General features: G+C 37.9%; 1 protein-coding gene across 1 annotated transcript in view; it reads left to right on the top strand.

Annotated features, from left to right (window-relative positions):
* fibcd1a (fibrinogen C domain containing 1a) overlaps window positions 1-20122 on the top strand; it is a 135922-nt gene that overhangs the window by 32199 nt on the left and 83601 nt on the right. The window contains exon 2 of the mRNA XM_067393542.1: window positions 10332-10811. Coding sequence (XP_067249643.1) covers window positions 10332-10811 — 480 coding nt within the window. The remainder of the gene's footprint in view (window positions 1-10331; window positions 10812-20122) is intronic.

Here is a 20122-nt window from a genome sequence, read left to right as displayed (position 1 = left end):
AGGGATACATTCATAATTGATTGGTTGAATTTTTAACGTATTGCCTATTTTGAGACAGAACTTACCGAACATCCAAAACGAATGCTGTGTGCTGAGGTAAATGCGCTTTTTGTGTGTGCGTAGCCTGCATATGATGGTATTTTGGCCAGCTGGGAACTTGTGAAAAGCTTATAAAATGTGTAAAGGAGTCAAAACAGTGGCGGTAATCCCTCCATCACACATAATGCTTTGTGGAGACGCGCGTCTGATGCCTGTGATGGGCAAACTCGCGACTATGATGAGAAAAACCGATATGCGTGAGGAATCTGTCCTTTTTAGGATCTCATCTTCCTGTTTTTGGTTCATTTACATGTCTTTGGTCCATGTTGCGTTCATATATCATTTGAACCGCACCAGAGTTCGTTTGGAAGCGGACCAAGACCCATCTTTTCGGCGGTCTCGGTCCGCATGTTTGGTGCGTACCAGGGTTCGGATGGCAGCGTTCACACAAATGAAATGCACTAACAGAGCAATCGCACTAGGGTTCGTTTTGATCGAACCAAACATGACAAGTGTGAACGCACCCTAAAAAGAACAGGTTAATAAGAGTCAATTGTTTGGAAATCTATACTAGTTGTGCTGTATGTTTAGCTTTATATAAAAAAAAAAACATTGTGACATTGTTGCATGAGTATTTTGGTAAATGACTATCTGCGTCGGTAAAAAATGCATGCCTAAAACCGTTTTTGCAAAACCAAAATTCAGCTTTTTTTTCTTTTCTTTAAAAAAGATAAGAATAAGACTCGATTCTCAACCCTAATGAATATAAATAGCCTATATTCTACATGTACTTTATGCTGTTAGTAGGTCAAGTTACATACACATTAGCAGATGCGTTTTCATCAGATTGGTTTTCTGCTGAAGCATTGAGAACATTAAAAGGTCACTCATCAAGACCCGTACAGTAGTTAATGAATACCCAGCACTCTTAAATCCAGGAGATCTGTACCTCAGGGGAAAAAGTAAACAACTACATATGTCTGACTGTCAGCCTGTTTATTTCACCCTCTGAATGTATGTGCACAGCTGGGAGAGCATCCTTCTAACTTAAGCTCTTATAAGAAGATTAGGTCGGGCCTAGATTAGAGCCTTGAGGCATCCCAATATTTCAGCAGGAGCTGTAGATTTATATTGCAAGATAAAGGGACCCCTGAGGTAAAGCAAATGTTGTTGTACACATCATCAAGTCTATTATCGGGTGCTGATTGGGAGTGCTGTCCATCTGACTGTTATCCTTGCATGTACGAAGACATTATTATGTCTCTATGTTTAAACCTTTTTCCATCTGTTTATCCATTAAGCGTGGATATTAACAGTCTGTCTCACAAAGATGGAGCTCCATAACGTGTTAACAAACTGTCTGTGTAAATGTTGACATACTTGTGTTGCTTTTAGTTTTGCCAAGTAGAAGGCCAACTGAACACTGGTGCAGGTAAAATACAGTTCGGAATCAATTTTGCCAAATTTTGTACGCTCAGAAGCACAATGCAATTGCATTTACTTTTCATTTGTGCTCCATTTTTCACTATAGATAAAAGAACCCGTTCAATAAATAAATGTAGAAGTAAATTATATATTGGTTACCAAGTTGTGAAAAGAAATGATATCTTTTCAAAGGCCTAGGGAATTAACAATGACTGCTAAGCCTTTGAAATATCTCTGCTATTCATATCATAGTCTTCACACATGCTATATACGTATCCTAGATTTGTATTTCTACGAACGTTAACTTTCAAAAGCTTAGTGTTGTTTAATTTTCACTTATACCAAGGTTGTCATTGCAATAACATTATTGTGCATATTAGAACATGTGACAACTGAAAAAAAAAAAAAGACTTTTAAAGCTTTGGCCTTAGAATGAAGCTATGCCCTAACAGCCTTTGAATCACTGTTGAAACTGCCTGCAACCTCACTGGCTGTTCATTGTATTGAAAACCCTTCAGCGCACATGCATTCATTGAAAAACCAATATGAACCTGAGGCGGTTCACAGTCTCATGATTTATATTCAGCAAAGCTGCATTCATAAGATTAGAAGGACACACAAACGCATTGAATGCGGTTCAGGTTTTTTTTTTAAGGTATTGATTAAATTAAGTTATGATTAAACCATGTGTGTCTCAAGGGTAGATGCTGACCCTTCTAAAAATGAGTTGTTCAAGAACAGAGAGAAGACCATTCAAAAGACAATTTTCCTTGGTTTCTCAATTTATATAACCTACAATTAAACTAATGGTGAGCAAAACCACCCTGAGGAAAATTTTTATTGCTTTGAGGTTACTTTTTCAGAGTACTTAAAAAAGTCTTCTGGAGACTTAATGGAGTTCTTCAATTATATTTTAACTTTTTCTCAGATGTTTCTCTTAAATTTCTTGATGAAATAAACAGAAGAACCCTGCGGCGCCCAAGTATTAGCTGATATGACTTCCAATAAATACCCTTGTCCTCCAGTATGTCACATGTCTGTCTGTTTTTCACCATGTTCTGTTTGTCACATGTCCTCTTTTGTTTAGTTTTCCTGCCTTTAGTTAGTTGTCATGGTTTCTGATTTGATTAGTATCCTTGTTTCAGGTGTGTCTTGTTTGTTATCTCATTAGTTCCTGTATAAGTACTCCTTGGTTTGTTCACGCTTTGTCCTGTCACTGTTATGTTTTGGATGTGTTATCTACCCTTTGAGTTCTTATTAAACCTTTTGAGTTTGTTGGAATCCTGCTTCTCCTGCTTTCTTCTACCTGTGGTCACATACCGTTACACGGTATGGTTCCTTAAAGGGTCTTCCTTAAGGGTCCTCAATATATCCTGAAAGTTTAGAGGAGACCAAGGTTGTGTACCATTCAGAATCGAATTGAAAATTCCTTAATTTGAATTCATTTAATTTTGAACCACCTTCAGTAATGTGTGGCCAGTTCAATTTAAATTCACACTCATGAATTGAAAAGGAGTCCTGGAAGAGGCAAAGATTATTGGGGTGTATTTTAAACTTTGAATCACTCGTCTCAATTGGGTTAGGGTTAGGGTTATCTTAAGTTGTTTCTTGGTCAGTAGCAACAAATACAGAAAAATAGTGCTGTTTTCAGGTGTTTCACTTTACTTTGAAGTATGCAGGACGGCCCAGTGGATAACAGAACGAAAGCTTAAAGGAGCTGCGTTTATTCCCTGTCACCATTATTAAACAGCATTGCAACATCTAGTGCAACATCTAAGAGTTTCAATTCGACACACACCTCTCATTTACAAACTACAAATCAATTACAATTAAACTAGTTTTAAATTGGATGAAACGGCCTCAACATTCCCAAAAACACTGATGAGCAAAACAGGATAAACGTGCCATGAATGAAGATAGAAGAATCAGAGGAATATATCATTCATGTCTTTGTTAAGGTGTAGTTTGTACCTGTGTTTAGGTGGTTTTTTATAGGCCTATATATTGATTTGACCAACTTGGTCTCATGGGAAAGACGTACCCGTGGGCACGTTTTCGCAAGACACAAAATTACATACCGACGAGTACGTCTCGCTGCAGTTTCCGACAGAAACGAACGTCGATAAGCACTTTTGCTCATTTTCATGCACGGTTTCGACCGGGGTCGATTATCGATTCGTAAAGACTCGTTTTGGCGTCTCCTCGCGCAATATCATGTCACGACTTCAAAACGCATCTGACCAGAGTGCCCGATTAGTAAACGAACGTACTTTGGACTGTCCGGCTCTACGCGTTTCGCTTTTTTTGGCCGTAACCAAGCTTGCTCGGTAGGTAGGCCGATACGGAGTTGGACTTACGGCGAGGAGTCGACTCCCCCTGGCTGGGTACGAATCCCGTGAAAGGTGACTGACGGCAAAAAAAAAAAAAAAAAGAGCTCAAAGAGAGATCTAAACGAGCTGAAAAACGGACGCTTCTTACGTCACGTTTGCTTTTGTTAACACCTATCGGGTAGGTTTAGGCATAGTGTCGGTGGTAAGTTATTTTAAAATGCAACGGAACGCAAATGTCAAATCGAGAACCGCGGCGATTCGTCTAAAAAGCAACGTCATAAAAACGTACCGCATTCACCCTACTATCTGCTCCGGCAAAAAAAAAACAAAAAAACACCAACCGTTCAGTGGACATTTCAGAGCGAAACTGCAGCGATATGTACTCATTGGTACGTATTTCGCGACTCGCGAAAACGTACCCACATGTACGTTTTCGTCATGAGACCAGGTTGGATTTGACGGTGGTAGTGAGTAGCCATGTATTGTTTTACATGTGGTTACCAAGTGTCTCTGTGAGAATATTTTCATATTCTCACAGAGACACTTGGCCCACCTCAACTTTTTGATTTAATAATCCAGCCCTCGAATGAAACTACTTGAAGAGCCCTGATAAAGATCTTACTGTGATTTCTAATAGCAAGGCGATGGTTACTCTGTTCCGTATCTTCTTTTTGTCGGAGGCCAATGTCAAGAGGAAAACCTGACACCTCACCCTACATCTCCCCGAATAAGCAATCACCGGCTCTGTCATGTGATGTTCCCTTCGTGTCAACGCTTTTGACCTCACTCTCATTTCTTGTGGCTGGTATCAGTGTCGATTCGCTGTGGGTCTTAGAGGTCTAAGGTGGGCGGTGGAAAGAATGTGGTGGTGTTTTTGTTCCTCAGCTCCTCTGTTTCACCTCTCCTCATTCAAGAGCCTTGTCTCACCACGACAGATAAAAGCCCTTATCAAATAAGCGCTCAGCTGAGCGTGGCCCTCTAATCTCAACCTGTGTCTGTTCAGGGGCCATCTGAATACCTGTTGCCCACTAGACTGTGAGAGGGAAGAAAAGGTGCGTAGATGCCTCCAAAGGCGGCCACAGTCAGGGCCCGTTGCCTATTTAAGATGCAGGTTGTGGAACGGCAACCGAATGCTTATTCGGTCCCTGGTTTTTCTCCTTAACACCCATAGAGAGCCTCTATCACAATGAAGAAGAGCAAGATTGATGGGGCACTCGGACACAGAATAGAAGAGCTTGCTGCCTCATTGTATTGGCGAGGATTTCTTGCAGGGCTGCTCTGGAGGGAAAAGCTGGGTCTCGCCCACGTCTTTGTTGTCACACGGCTGTATGCGATATGCTCGCAGCGGAGGGGTCAGATATAAGCCCGGCTAATTCCTGCAGACAGCAGGTATTGTTGCTTTATTGTAACAAATTGATCTGAGGCCACTCTCGCCTGGTGCTGCATGATGAAGTAGGCTGGAGTCTTTTGTGCACATTAATTATCTTTAAAATAAATATGACAATGCTTGCGCTCGATGCGGTGGGACTGCGGGAATAGGGCCCTCTTCACCGGGCTCCACTTTTGCTTTTGTTCATAAGTGTCTTGTAAAGAGATTCTTTATCACACAAGTATGGAAATACAATATAAAACCTCTGCAGAATAATATATCCATGACTCGGGGACAAAACACAGATATTGTAAATTTAGATGTGTTTTACTGGAAGTTTTGCATGAGAGCAGGGGCCATTATTCATAGTAGTGACTGTTAAATCAACATCTCAGAGGGTATATGTCTTTTTATTCCATCCGTGAGTGTGTTTGCGTATATGCAGCTGTACAACACTTGGTGATTTAACTTCACATGGAAATGTCAGACCTACTTGGCAGATGTTTTTATCCAAGGTAGTTTAAAGTGCTGTATGTTTTATCAGTGCATGCGTTTCCTGTGAATCAAACCAGTGACCTTGGTGTTGCTAGCGCCATGATTTATATCGCTCAATTGGTAAAGTTGGCCAGTGTGAAACTTTGGGGGCAGTTGATGGAACTGTGACTTGGCCAATTGTTCCATCACTATATCTTAATTATTTGAATTTGTCTTAAAGTGATAGTTCACCCAAAAATGAAAATCCTGTCGTTAATTACTCACCCTCATGTTGACCTTTGTTAATCTTTATAGAACAGAATTACCACATTCAAGGTCCAGAAAAGTAGTAAAGACTTCGTTAAAATGGTCCATGTGACTACAGTGGTTCAGCCTTCATGTTATGAAGCGACAAGAGTACGTTTTGTGCGCAAAACAAAAATAACGACTTTACTCAACAATTTAGTCTCTTCTCTGTCAGTCTCCTACAATTTTTTTCTTGTATAGACAATTGTGTTGTTTTCATTGGGGGGAACAACTTCATTCTTTATAAATCTCTCCAACAGTGTGTAATGTTAGCTTTAGCCACGGAGCATACTATCAAACCCATTCAGAATCAAATGTAAACATCCAAATAAATACCATACTTACGCGATTAGACATGCTGCATGAGGAACACTTTGTAAAGATCCATTTTGAGGGTTATATTAGCTGTGTGAACTTTGTTTATGCTGTTTAAGGCAAGCACGAGAAGTTAAAGGGGCCGCAGCATAAATTGACTCATATTTAATGATGCCCCAAAATAGGCAGTTAAAAAAATGAATTAAAAAAAAATCTATGGGGTATTTTGAGCTGAAACTTCACAGACACATTCAGGGGACACCTTAGACTTATAATACATCTTTTAAAAAGACGTTCTACGGCACCTTTAACAAGTTTTGAAGTAAAATATCTAGCTTCAGCCAGACCACCCAGCTCATACTCATTCACTGCCATTATAAAGCTTTGGATGCGTCGGGATATTTATTAATATATCTCCGATTGTGTTCATCCGAGAGAAGAAAGTCATATACACCACTTAGGCTTGAGGGTGAGTAAAGTAATTTTCATTTGAAAGTGAACTAATCCTTTAAATAATAATGACTGTAACATTTAAGTATTAAATTATGAATATAAATACTATATATTCATAAAATGTTTAAATTTATAATCTTTTTTTGTGCTGGGCCAGTGAATATGTTGGGAAATAGAACAATTGGCCTGACCAGGGAAGCAGAAACAGTCTTCACTGTTGATCCAGTAAAAAATGTATTGTAGCTCTGCTCTGCTTCAGCCTGAGTGTCAGTGATTTAATTTCAATCATATATGGCACTACAGCACATAAGCATTAAGTCACTCTGGCATATATGTAAAAGTATGACAAATAAATGTAGAAAATGTACTCGAAGCTCACGCGAGGGAGCGGTACCCGCTGTCAAGTGGAATATTGAAGTGGCACTTGTATAACAGCGGGGCGAGCGATGCAGTCTCCCCGTGAATAAAAAGACATAGCAAAATGAGAAGCAAGCCCTCTCCAGTGCCTGCGTGACATTCCCTAGTTTCCCATCAAATGTTCTTCTCTTCATTTGTTGTTATATCTGCGTTTGTTGCTGTATGCACACACACACACACACACACACACACACACACACGTCCGCACGCTGGCACACACTTGCATAGATGAGAGAGTTGTCAACTCTGGGCACTTAACCAAACCGTAATATTGAGCTGTAAGGCTTATGTCTGTGGTTTCTAGTCTTTTGCCCTATGGGGATTTGCCTTCCTAGAGCCTCAAAGGAAACACTGCTCATCTTGTCGTTTATATTCCAGCCCACCACTCGGGCCCTGGGCAATCACAGAAATCAGTGTAAAGTGTTCACAAATTAGCTGCTGCCGCCCCTCCTCATAATGTACACTGGCTTTGGCTTTATGCTGTGCACAATAAGAGGAACACATGCTTGCATGAAACAAAGCAAGACATGTTTTTCATATTCTGAAGACCGTATTTAAAGTAAGGCTTTTTGTAATACATGAACGCAATTAATCGTGTCCCCAACTCTTCTGCAGAATTGATTGCTGTGGACCGTAGGTCAGTTATGTTTAATTACTTATTTTATAATGCTTATTCTACTATGTACTTGTCTGCCACAATATTGTTACAATACTGATTTTTTTTTTGTTGTGTGGTAATAATGTGTTGATATATTAATCAGCATATCATGTAATCATTTATTTTTCAAATGATAGCCCTAATATAAAGTGTTTTCAGTGTTGTGAAAATATGAAGGCTATAGACAGGAAACTTTTTTAATTGGCTGATCGAGGTAAATTGTACTTATTTTGTTTTCTGGGAAACATATCTTATGTTCTTCTGAAGTGCAGTACTAAATGAAAAAATATGATCTTTAAACAGAATAAGAAAAATTACCTGTTCAAAAGGATGGTTCAAAAGCCCCCACGGCTCTTAATGGATCTTGATTGCCTTCTTGAGAAAAGGTGCAATTTTTCACCTTTTGTAATAGTTGTCTATGAGTCCCTCAAGTCTTCTTTGTGAAAAGATGAATCCCAAAAAAGGTTCAAATATGCAGAAGATGCTAGAAAACCAAAGAATATGTAGAAACTGGATGATTTTCAGTAGAACAGTAGACAGTTTAACTGCTCAGGACAAACAAGAGACTCATGAACAGATATCACAAAACATAAGCCGCGTTTCCACCACAGGAACTTTCCCCAGGAACTTGGGACTTTGGGGTGGTATGTTTCGACCGCACGGATCAGGGTCTAAATAAAGTTCAGGGTAAAAATTTCCCCCTCAGAAAGTCCCTGATCACGAGGTAGTACTTTTTTTAAAGTTTTGAACTTTCGGGGGTGGGACTTGGGCACTGAACAGGCTGATTCCACACAACATTTTATTTCAACCATCAATTTTTAAAAGTCTGTTGCGGTGTGTGCTATTCAAATCAACAAAAAATTAGACAGATGGACCGACGAGGTTCAAGCTTTATTAAGCTTATATGCGGAGAGCGACAAAATCCAGTGGAAACTGGACAGTCGTGTGCAGTCCTACATAACAAGACTAATTTCACGGTACTTTAAAGGCAGGAACTCACCAAGCCGACAGTCGGCCTACATGCAGTTTTGTTTGTTGGCCGACTACGTTTTCTGCACCGTCAGCTGAAGTTGGTCCTCGTCTGCTTTTTTTCGGCCGATTCGACATGTTGAATCAGCATCGGAGCTCATCGGTCCGTCGGGCCATCTGGTCATTCTGATTGCCTATTCAGGTACTGCCACCTGCTGGTTCGGAAAGGCATTTCATCTTACGCAGGCGCAGAGCGGACGTGCTACTTGGCCGTCGGCTGTCGAGCATTGGTTTGGTGTATCAGGCCAACTTGGGACACAGACGCTGCCGACGTGAGCCAACCCCGCAGTCTGCTTTCGTCGCCACTAGTTCATCGGCGTCGGCTTGGTGTGTTCCTGCCTTAAGCCACCTACACACCAAGCCAACGCCGACGAACTAGTGGTGACGAAAGCAGACTGTGGGATTGGCTCACGTCGGCAGCCAGCAATACGCAGATAGCAACAGGTCTGGGGAAAAAAGCTCCTGAGACTAATTGCCCCGGGTAATTTTGGTGGAAACACGGCTATAAAACAGTTGCCATCCAGGTAACAACACACATTATTAAGGATATGTAATATCAAGGATATGTAATAATTTAAAAATAACATTCAACTTCGATGATCCATTTTATCTTGCATATACTGCAAAGGCTATATAAACTTATGCATAGAATATATACTGATTTAAAGTCCCAGAAGTCATAATGATGATGATGTGAGCAATTTCATATATTTACAATATATATCAGCCCTAGTACAATATAATGAAGATACACATTATGTGTAATTGATGCTTCATCTAATTTTATCGTTCTCGTCCTCCCACAGTGAATTAGTTTATTTGCTTCTTAAACCAGCTAAATCACTGGCATTTTAGCTTTATAGTGTTTCATAAGGAAAATGGTGCACCCAAAATGAAAATGTAATTAAATCAATATCAGTTTGCTTTCACCATGATTCTTTTATCAGAACATCCCCGATTCTAAAAGTCTGGGTTGAGAAAAAATCCAGAATTTCCTACTGGTTGAGGTTGCATTTATGTGCTGTGAATGCTATCATCCTGACTTAAATTATCTGGAGCAAGGGATGGTGATTAGGTCTTAGGCACCCCGGCAAATACATTTTCTTTTTCCATCTTTTATAAACACCTTTGTGAAAATCCTGAATTTTATGCATTCAGGAGTCTTCAGGTGTTACATAATAGGAGATTAAACTTTCAAGAGGCATCTCCATGCATGTTTAATACTCAACAGGGATTTTTAGAAATTTGTAAGCTGCAGTTGTGGGAAACCTACTTCTGAATCTGTGTTATCGGTATATGTCAGATTTGATATGCCCTCCTGCAAGTTTAATCAGCGCATATTACTTATGTATCAGCTTTACGGAGTTGTATTTAAGATTAAAATGTATTGGGGGAAAAAAACACATTTCCGTCAGTCTAGACGTGCTGGTCATTTTAATGCTTCTTTTGAGACATGTCTTTTATTTTTGTATACTAATGCATCTCGTTCTGTGTCTGTTTTTCACACTCTCTACAGAGGATGAGCTGTAGCTATCTCCTATGCACCATCCTGCTCTTTGTTGCCGTGTTACTGGCTGTCACGGTAACCGGGATCATCCTTCTGATGAACCATTACCAAGCGCCCAGCGGCCCCGACGGCCCCCCTCTCATCAGCACTAACCAGGATGAGGCTAATGCCCTGGTAACCATCGAGAGAGGCGACGGCTCCCGCATAAACATCTTCATTGACCCCAACTGCCCCGACTACAATAATAACTTCCTGCGTCTGGAGGGCGTGCAAACCTCACTGCTGCACTCTCTCACCGACCACGACACTGATCTGAAGTCAGTGAAAGGGCAGGACCGGGCTCTGCTTGTTAAACTGGCTGAAGAAGTGGCCAAACTGTCTGCCCATGCTAGTCAGCTGAAGATGGAGTACAACGCTCTGAGACAAGGCCAGGGCAACATTGGACAGGAACTCAGCACTCTGCAGACCGAACAGGGCAGGCTTATCCAGGTTAGTTTGAGAGATGTAACTTGTGCTCCAAGAGCAGACCTGAAGAATCAGCCTGAAATGAATTTGTTCCTGTAGTCGTAGCATTATCCACAAAGCCAAATTCCTGTGCATTCCAAGTCTGAAGTTCTGGCATGAAGAACTTGCAGAACAAGATTCACAAAGAATGAATGGCAGCATTGATAGTGCTTTTTGCATTGTTTTAGCACCTGATTCACTAAAGGAATTATGCAAATTAGTGAAATGTGCAAATGCGACCACATTCCCTATCTTTCAGGCTGGTTCTGAGTATGAGGTTGTTGGGAATGCTGCACACTGTGTGATCTAGCATACTTTGCTGGGACTTTATGGCATTGCCCAACTACTGAGGTACCTGATTCGGAACTTTACATCACTCATCTGGATATATGCCTTGTTATAACTGAACAAGTCTTTAATTGTGGTTTACCATCTGCTTTCCATAGACAGTAATATCACAGTGTTAAAGGGATAGCTCACCCAAAAATGAAAATTCTGTCATCATTTACTCAGCCTCAAGATGTTCCAAACCTGTATGAATTTCTTTCTTCTGGTATTGTGAAGAATGTATGTAACTAAACATTTGATGGGCCCCATTGACTGTTTCTCTCTCCATACTATGGAAGTCAGTGGGGCCCATCAACTGTTTGGTTACTGATGTTCTTCAAAATATCTTCTTTTATGTTCAGCAGAAGAAAGAAATTCATACCGGTTTGAAACAACTTGAGGGTGAGTAAATGATGACAGAATTTTCCTTTTTTTTGGTGAACTATTCATTTAACACCACACTATTAATAGCACCAGGCTCAAGAGTTTTATAAATGCAGCATAATCTAAAACAAGCCTAGACAGAAAGAGTTTTGTGGTGAAAAGAGTGACCATGGCTCATTTTAAATACTCATGGAGCATTGCTATTATAATGTTTTATGGTGATCCAGCAAGTTAGTAGAACTTGGTTAGTAAACCAAGTAGGTTTATTTAGAAGCTAGATGATTTTAATGCTGAAGAAAATCACTAGCCATTTACAAAATAAAATAAAATAAAATACAATAAAATAAAATATTGCCATATAATTTTATATATATATATATCTATCTATATATATATATATATATATATATATATATATATATATATATTTATATATATATATATATATATATATATATATATATATATAGATATATATATAGATAGATAGATAGATAGATAGATAGATAGATAGATAGATAGATAGATAGAGATTTTTTAAAATATATTTGAAAGATGTCTCTCTTATGCACACCAAGGCTGCATTTAATCAAAAATACAGTGTGAAAATAGTGATATTGTGAAATATTTTACAATTAAAATTTTTTCTATATTAATATATGTGATGGCAAAACTGATTTTGCTCCAGTCTTTAGTATCCAGGATCCTTCAGAAATCATTCTAATATTCTGTTTTGGTGCTCAATTATTCATAAGTCTTCAGTTTTAATAATGGTTCTTAGTATGATCAAACCATTTTTGCTGCTTAATAATTTTTTGGAAACCGTGATACATTTTATATAGCATAGTGTATATATACAGCAGGGTTGTGCGCCGTTTCTCAAATTCTCAATATTTCCCAACTTTGATATATATTGTGCTTCTGTGTCGTTTAATGGTATCTGATTTCATGTGAACAGACCTTGACACCTTCCACTTGAAAACCAGATTTTGCCTTTTGCTGAACTTTTTATCGATAGCATTTTTAAAAGTACCACGCTGCTTGCCGCTCCTTCACCTGTGTCATTATTGTAAAAAGCTTCATCAGCACCACTTGGATTGTCAAGATTCAAGAGTGTAGGAAAATCACAAGCACCATTACTCACAATGTCCCACAAGTTCCCACTTTATGACCTTTTATGAGTGTAACACTCGATGATTACAGTAGACGAGAGATTATTTATCCTTGACAGTAATTTGAAGCTGAAATACTAAGGTTTCTCAAACATTGAACAAATCTTCCAGTGTTTACAAGATACCATTTCTCTCTTCTGCCAATATGTTGTCGGCATACTAAAGCTCTTTATGAGCTTTTCCCGTGTGATAAACGGCTCCATCTTTATTTCGTTCTCTTTTCTTTTTTTAATTGAAACACGAGGGAAATGACTCGCCCGTGAACTAGTGGGGGATGAAGCTCACACTACGCAGCCGTATGCCAACATCCTCACCAGGCACACACCTCATTTTCACTGTGCATTTGAAGATGAGATGACAAAACGCACTGGAGCTCAATGGTCAAACAGCGGAGGACTTTATTTGATGTGGCACACCACAAGGACATTATAGCAAAGAATTCTGATTTATATAAAAAATTATAAAATATATATTACATACAGATGACTGTATGTAAATATATATTTGATTGTGCTTCAAGATTCAGCTGTGTTGCTTTTTAATGTAAACCTTTTTACTTTTGCTACAAGCACATTATATTATATTAATATTAGATGATCGTATTTCATATTCAAAATATTATGAAATATATAGTACATACTTATCTCTGTGTATGTGTATACATACACATTAAACACATGCTGTCTTAAAGTGACAGCACCCTAATAAACCAGTTGCTGTGATGTCTGTCATTAATGTTCATCAAAGAACAAAGGTTACAGAGATAATTGTAGCTTTAATAAGGATTAATCTATATTTTGTTTATAATTTATGCAGTGAAGAAGAATGTAAAGTCTGTGCTTCCTACACATAGACTTTACGTAAAATAACGGCCGCCCAAGTATATGGAGACGCATTTTTGCTTTTATTATTTTTAACCCCCTTTTACATTTATATCCGCGCAAGATAAGGAAACCATCCGCGATCGAATAACTAGTTTCATACTCGTTATGTGTGCGTCAGAACGGTTTACTCCCGATGACATTCCCACGGGCGCTGCATTTTTCAAAGTCACAAGGGGGCGCTGTTGTGCGTTCTACAACCTCACACAACAGTGCTTCAGTCTGCTTCAAACTGATTCTCAATCAATGAAAAGCGCAGATTTATGCCAAGCGATTGCTAATGAACTCAAGTTGATGAATTATTACAAAGTCTACTTCATGGCCTTTATATAAAATGTTTTAGACAGTTGTAAGAATCTGAAGGATCAGCCTGCATTAGTACAGACTTTTCAAAATAAGAGTCCCGGTGTATTTCGGGCTTGTTTATAATTAAAAGTCACACGCTAAGTTTTTTCTTTTTCTTTTGGGCATTATTGGTATTTTGGTTACACAATACATTGTATTTAATTTAAAAATACAATTTATATAATTTCCATTTAATTCATAGTAAATTATTGTAGTCTTCCCCACAGGAAGAAAAGACTAAGAACATTATTTGACACATATATTATTCATTTTATAAATTTTACTAGTAAAATCTGTGTCCCATTCACTGAGAGAGACACTATATGACAGCAAGGAGAACATAGAAAAAAGGTGAACCATTTAAATGCTGTAATTTAGCATAATTTACAATGCATAATAATGCATAATATTAGTATGTAATTAAATGTAATATGCTATGTAATTAAAATGAATTTCAATAAATAAAAATACTGTTAAAAACAGCACATTATTTGTTTGTCACATGAAGTAAACCATTTTTGTGCTGTGGGTAATAGGAGGATTTTTTGCCCGGCTACCACCGCAAGTATATTTAAAACCTGTGGGAAGCACTGAAAGTGTTTGATATAATTTTATTCGATTTCTGTATATTTCCTACCTGTTAAACAGGTAGGATGGCCACAGGGAAATATGACATTTATTATAATGGGTTTATGTGAAGATTGTTTTATGGTCACTTAGATTAAAAGTTATTTTTTTAAAGCCTAAAAAATGTTGAAATTGATAGCTTTCAGTTATACTGTAATGTTGAATGTCTATAACATTTTTTTAAATCAATTTCATAGAGACATCAGTACCAGTGTTATTGGCCTGCATTCAAAAAAATATGCAATTAAGCAAATATTTAAAATATACGGTCTTTAAGTTGTTTCTACATTAATTTGGAGAGTAACTGTGAAATTATTACAATATAAACATATTAAAACCCCCAATGTTTTTAATCACGATTAATCACAGCAAAAATAAATGTTTGATTAATCAGTTAATTTTTTTAACCAACTGACCTATATACAGCCAGTTGCAAACAAAGGTGAGGAGACTGATCTCAATGCAGCACTATAAAGGTTTATTAACAACAAACAAGAAACAAAACACTACCGGGTATAGTGCAATGATAACGGACAACTGAACTGAACAAAACACAGAGAAACTAATTAACGAAATCAGGTGAAAACGATAATCAACTCTATGGAAAAACCAACTGAAAGCACAGAAACTAAACACAGTGAAACATAACAGTGTGTGTATGTGTAATATATATATTTTTTATTATATATTGTTATATTTGATCAAAACATCTACTACAATTTTCCCAGTATCACATAGTAATACAATAATATTTAAATACCTTTTTGTAATAGGAATATCTTGTTAATCTACTAAACGTCTAAACAGCCAAATCCCTTGTTAAATTGTATAAATTATGGCGTAATTGTCATTTTTTAAATATTTTATCAAAGTGCCGTTGGTGTCCTGTGTGTCTGATATGTGATAGCATCATTTCAGACCTGGCCCTGGAGAGCAGGAGACAGAATGAGAGACAGATGGGATCTGCGGACTCTACATTTAGATCAGCGTTTTATGAATTCAGCCAGTAAACCAGGGCCATGCTTTCATTACATTCCCTCGGCCAGACAATAAAAACACTGCCCCATCAATAGGGATGATTGGGTTGAGAAAAGGGGCTTGTATTCCACAGCCTTGTGAAGTTTAGACTATACAGCCTGGTAATATCATGGGAACTTTTTATTATTTATCACAGAGTCAGAGATAACTTCATGATATGGATGGATTTCTCAGCCCAAGGGACGCACACGCTTGTCGTGGTTAGGTTGATGGGAGCTATAAACTGGTTTGCACACACTCTCCTTGAAAACCGCAGAATAAATCTGAAAGCAAATATGAGGCCATTGAGCGGAATTACAAGAATACCGAACGAGAGTTCTGAAGGGTAATTCCAAAACTTAATTACAGGTATACCATGATATCCTGAGCTCATATGATTAGATCTCTCTATAACCTGTGTTTACTTTCTCTCTACAGATGAAATGAAATGCAATATCTGCCCAGTGCTTACTAGAAAATAGCGTTTTTGATCATGTTATATAAAGTAAGCTCTATTAAATCATAATAGGCATCATTAAATTTATCTTTTTCAAAGGTAATTTTTTTCATGTACAGAGACAGCACTATTAGTCAAACATTATAGTGAAAATTGCTCCTTTTGTTTGAGTATCCTGATATTCAGGCTCAGTTAATTGCTGGTGACATTACCTGTTTGTCTGAACAATACAGAGCAAATAAGGTTTTGGAAGTAAACATCCCATTCATTTTTAAAAATTGTGTTTAATAGCTGAATTCCCAGTGAACAGCTATCCTACTCATAATCCAGTATCAATTGCAGATAACATAAATGGTTCTCATTGTGCTTTCAAACTACTAATTTTGTATATATCTGAATATTTTGCAATAAACCTAAATTATAATGTTCTTACTTAAAATCAACGAATATAAACCAATAGTTTTATATTGTGCCATTGTTTTTTTATTTTATTCACAAATTTTCATTGGATTCGTAATTGATCCAATCATAAAATAAAATTATTTATTTTAGTGTTTTTTATGACTTTTCTGCTTCAAATTAGAGCTTGTTGGTTAGGTCCGTGGCTTATATGGAGAAAATAAATGGGAAAATATTTCTGGATCGAAGGCTGCTGAAAAAGTAGGTAGTAGGAGTGTTAGGTTACGCTCACACTGTAAGCTTTAATGCTCAGTTCTGATTTATTGCACAGATCGTTGTTCACATGAGCTGTTTCCATTCGAAGTTGTGAATTTAACTTGTGCGTAAATTTGGATTATAGCATAAAACATTTGCGAACAGAGCACTGTTTCCTTCCAGAGGAGAACAAATTCGTCACTTCCTGATAAACTGCCGCTAAATATCACTAAGAAAAATGGAAATTGCTGCAGTAGAAGCCACTATATGTAATAATTTTCGTATATAATAAATTACTTGCACCTCAGAGCGCGTAGAAGAAACAATAACCGCTGCCATGTTATCTTGCATTCACATGCCTGGTGTTTGTGAAGTGAGCCGCTGATGGGAGGGAATTATACCGAACCACTTTAACGACAGACTTTGCTCAGGCATTACAGAATTACCAAAACAGCATTTCAGATCATAAAAATAGGTGGAAGGTAACATAGCTATTTTTGTTTTAAAGGTGCCATCGAATGTTTTTTTACAAGATGTAATATAAGTCTAAGGTGTCCCCTGAATGTGTCTGTGAAGTTTCAGCTCAAAATACCCCATAGATTTTTTTTAATAAATTTTTTTAGCTGCCTATTTTGGGGCATAATTAGAAATGCGCCGATTCAGGTTGCGGTCCCTTTAAATGCTCACGCTCTCCGCCCCTGGAGCTCACGCTTGCCTTAAACACTGCATAAACAAAGTTTACACAGCTAATATAACCCTCAAAATGGATCTTTACAAAGTGTTCGTCATGCATACTGCATGCATGCGTCGGATTATGTGAGTATTGTATACTTTTATATTGTTTACATTTGATTCTGAATGAATTTGAGGCTGTGATCCGTGGCTAACGGCTAATGCTACACTGTTGGAGAGATTTATAAAGAATGAAGTTGTGTTTATGAGTTATGCAGACTGCAAGTGTTTAATAATGAAAATAGCGACCGCTCTCTTGTCTCCGTGAATACAGTAAGAAACGATGGTAACTTTAACCACATTTAACAGTACATTAGCAACATGCTAACGAAACATTTAGAAAGACAATTTACAAATATCACTAAAAATATCATGTTATCATGGATCATGTCAGTTATTATTGCTCCATCTGCCATTTTTCGCTGTTTTCCTTGCTTGCTTACCTAGTCTGATGATTCAGCTGTGCACATCCAGACGTTCTGCCCTTGTCTAATGCCTTTCATAATGTTGGGAACATGGGCTGGCATATGCAAATATTGGGGGCGTACACCCCGACTGTTACATAACAGTTGGTGTTATGTTGAGATTCGCCTGTTCTTCGGAGGTCTTTTAAACAAATGAGATTTATATAAGGAGGAGGAAACAATGGAGTTTGAGACTCACTGTATGTCATTTCCATGTACTGAACTCTTGGTATTTGACTTTGCCAAGATAAATTCAATTTTTAATTCTAGGGCACCTTTAAATGTAGCCAAAATCAGATTCCAGTGTGAACACATCATGGTCCTGAACTGACCCACATGCGCAAAAAAACAATAAAAAGACAAGTAATGGAGGACATTAAAGTAAGCAATTACATGTTATTTATTGTGTGCTGCGGAACCCTAGCGAATTTATACTAAGACATCACACCTATATCGGGTTTAGGACCACATATGAAAGTGGGCCCAAATCAGAATCGAAAAGATCAGATTCCATGTGGTTTGTGCTGTTCACACTGTCATGACAAAAACAGATCTGAGTCACATATGAGCAAAACAATCGGATGTGGGCCACATTTACCTGCAGTCTGAACATAGCCATAGGGAATCTTGTTATTTTTGCAGTTCCGATTATTGCCACTAGTGGTGCAGAATTCACACTCTTTACCTTTGATCAAAAGAAGGTTTATTTCTTCGAGTGACAATGGAATTGTTGAGATGCTAAGTAAATCTATCCTCAGGGTCTCTTTGAAGGATGGATAAAGGTTTCTTTTGTGGATCCCAAGGTGCCTGCGATCTGACTCGGCAAAAGCCCTGGATCATTAATGAGGTTGGCTGAATCCAGGCCTCCTTAGTCATTATCCCACCTCAGTGCTCCCGAGAAACTAGAACACAGGGAACATAGTGATGAATTAGAGGGAATATGACACTTTTATAGCATAACTTCCACAGACTGTTACCACAGTGTAACATTGCATGAGTTTTCATGCTTTTGATCTGAGTGTTATATATACAATGAGGTCCAATAGCATTTGCTTTTTTTTACTGTTGCACACCATTGCATATGACGTGTCAAATTCAATGGTTAATCATACTTTATTCTCTATATTTCTATTGAAAAGTCAGCTCGGCAGTTTTTAAATAGTTGCACGTTAACTTTCAGGATATATAATTTGTCTCCGGCACAGTACCTGCCATCTCCTTCTCCTCGTTTAGACTGGAGCGTTCACAACTAGGTCACTGCCACGGCTGCAGAGTTGGCAGCACATCTGAGGTGGCAGGAGATCATTGCCATGCATTTGGGGAAGTAGTTTGCGCCTTACTATTCCACTTTAACAGCATCTTAACACCCATGTTCAGTGTGTCATGAAACCTGGGTTTGGTAAAGGGCAGGTACCATCTGACATCTTTTTTAAAACCCATTTGGTCCTTGAGGAGAACTTATTAGTCCTGCTAGGACCTTATTAGAACTCTCTCTTTAATTATGAGCATAGACTTATTAGAGCGGTTGCCGGGGAGATTGCTCTGTGAAGAGAGATCACGGCCTTTCTTCCTTTATGATAAACTTTTGGCAAAGAGACCACTTTCTTTTGTCCTTTTCCTTTGGAAGGTGGGAGGAGGAAGAAAATGTTGACTCATCTGTCAGCCAGACTTTGAAATTAATACATGCTGACACTTCCCCTTTTCTCCTGGCAAAATCGCATCTGTCGTCTGTTGCAAAATGCTAGGATGGAAAGATCACTTTTTTGTGAAAGTTATGTGTAGTTATTCCAGGACAATGACATTGTTGTCATGTGTTTGTTTAATTATAGTTGAACTCTCTGAGAAGAAATGTAAATTTTGTCTCACTCTTGTCATTCTGAACCTGTGTGACACAAAAAGTTTGGGGAAAAAAAATAAATAAAATAAATTATGGGGTTACACTTTATTTTACCGTGCCGTAGTTACATTACGTTGTAATTTCTCAAATAAGTACTGAGTACTATTAATTAACTATACGTACTTACTGTAGAGTTACAGTTAGGGTTTTGGTTTGGCTTAGGGTTAGTTACTTGTAATTATGCATAATTTACAGTTATTACTATAGTAAGTACATGTAGTAACATGTAACTACGGCACTGTAAAATAAAGTGTTACCATATGGGCCATTCTACAGAATTGGTGCAAACTGCTGTACCAAAACCATAAAACACATATAAAAAGCAATTAAGTATTCAAA

This window comes from Chanodichthys erythropterus, chromosome 9 (genome assembly GCF_024489055.1).
Source record: "Chanodichthys erythropterus isolate Z2021 chromosome 9, ASM2448905v1, whole genome shotgun sequence".
Taxonomy (NCBI): Eukaryota; Metazoa; Chordata; class Actinopteri; order Cypriniformes; family Xenocyprididae; genus Chanodichthys; species Chanodichthys erythropterus.
The sequence above is the reverse complement of the archived record's forward strand: the minus strand, read 5'-3'. Positions and strand labels throughout refer to the sequence as shown.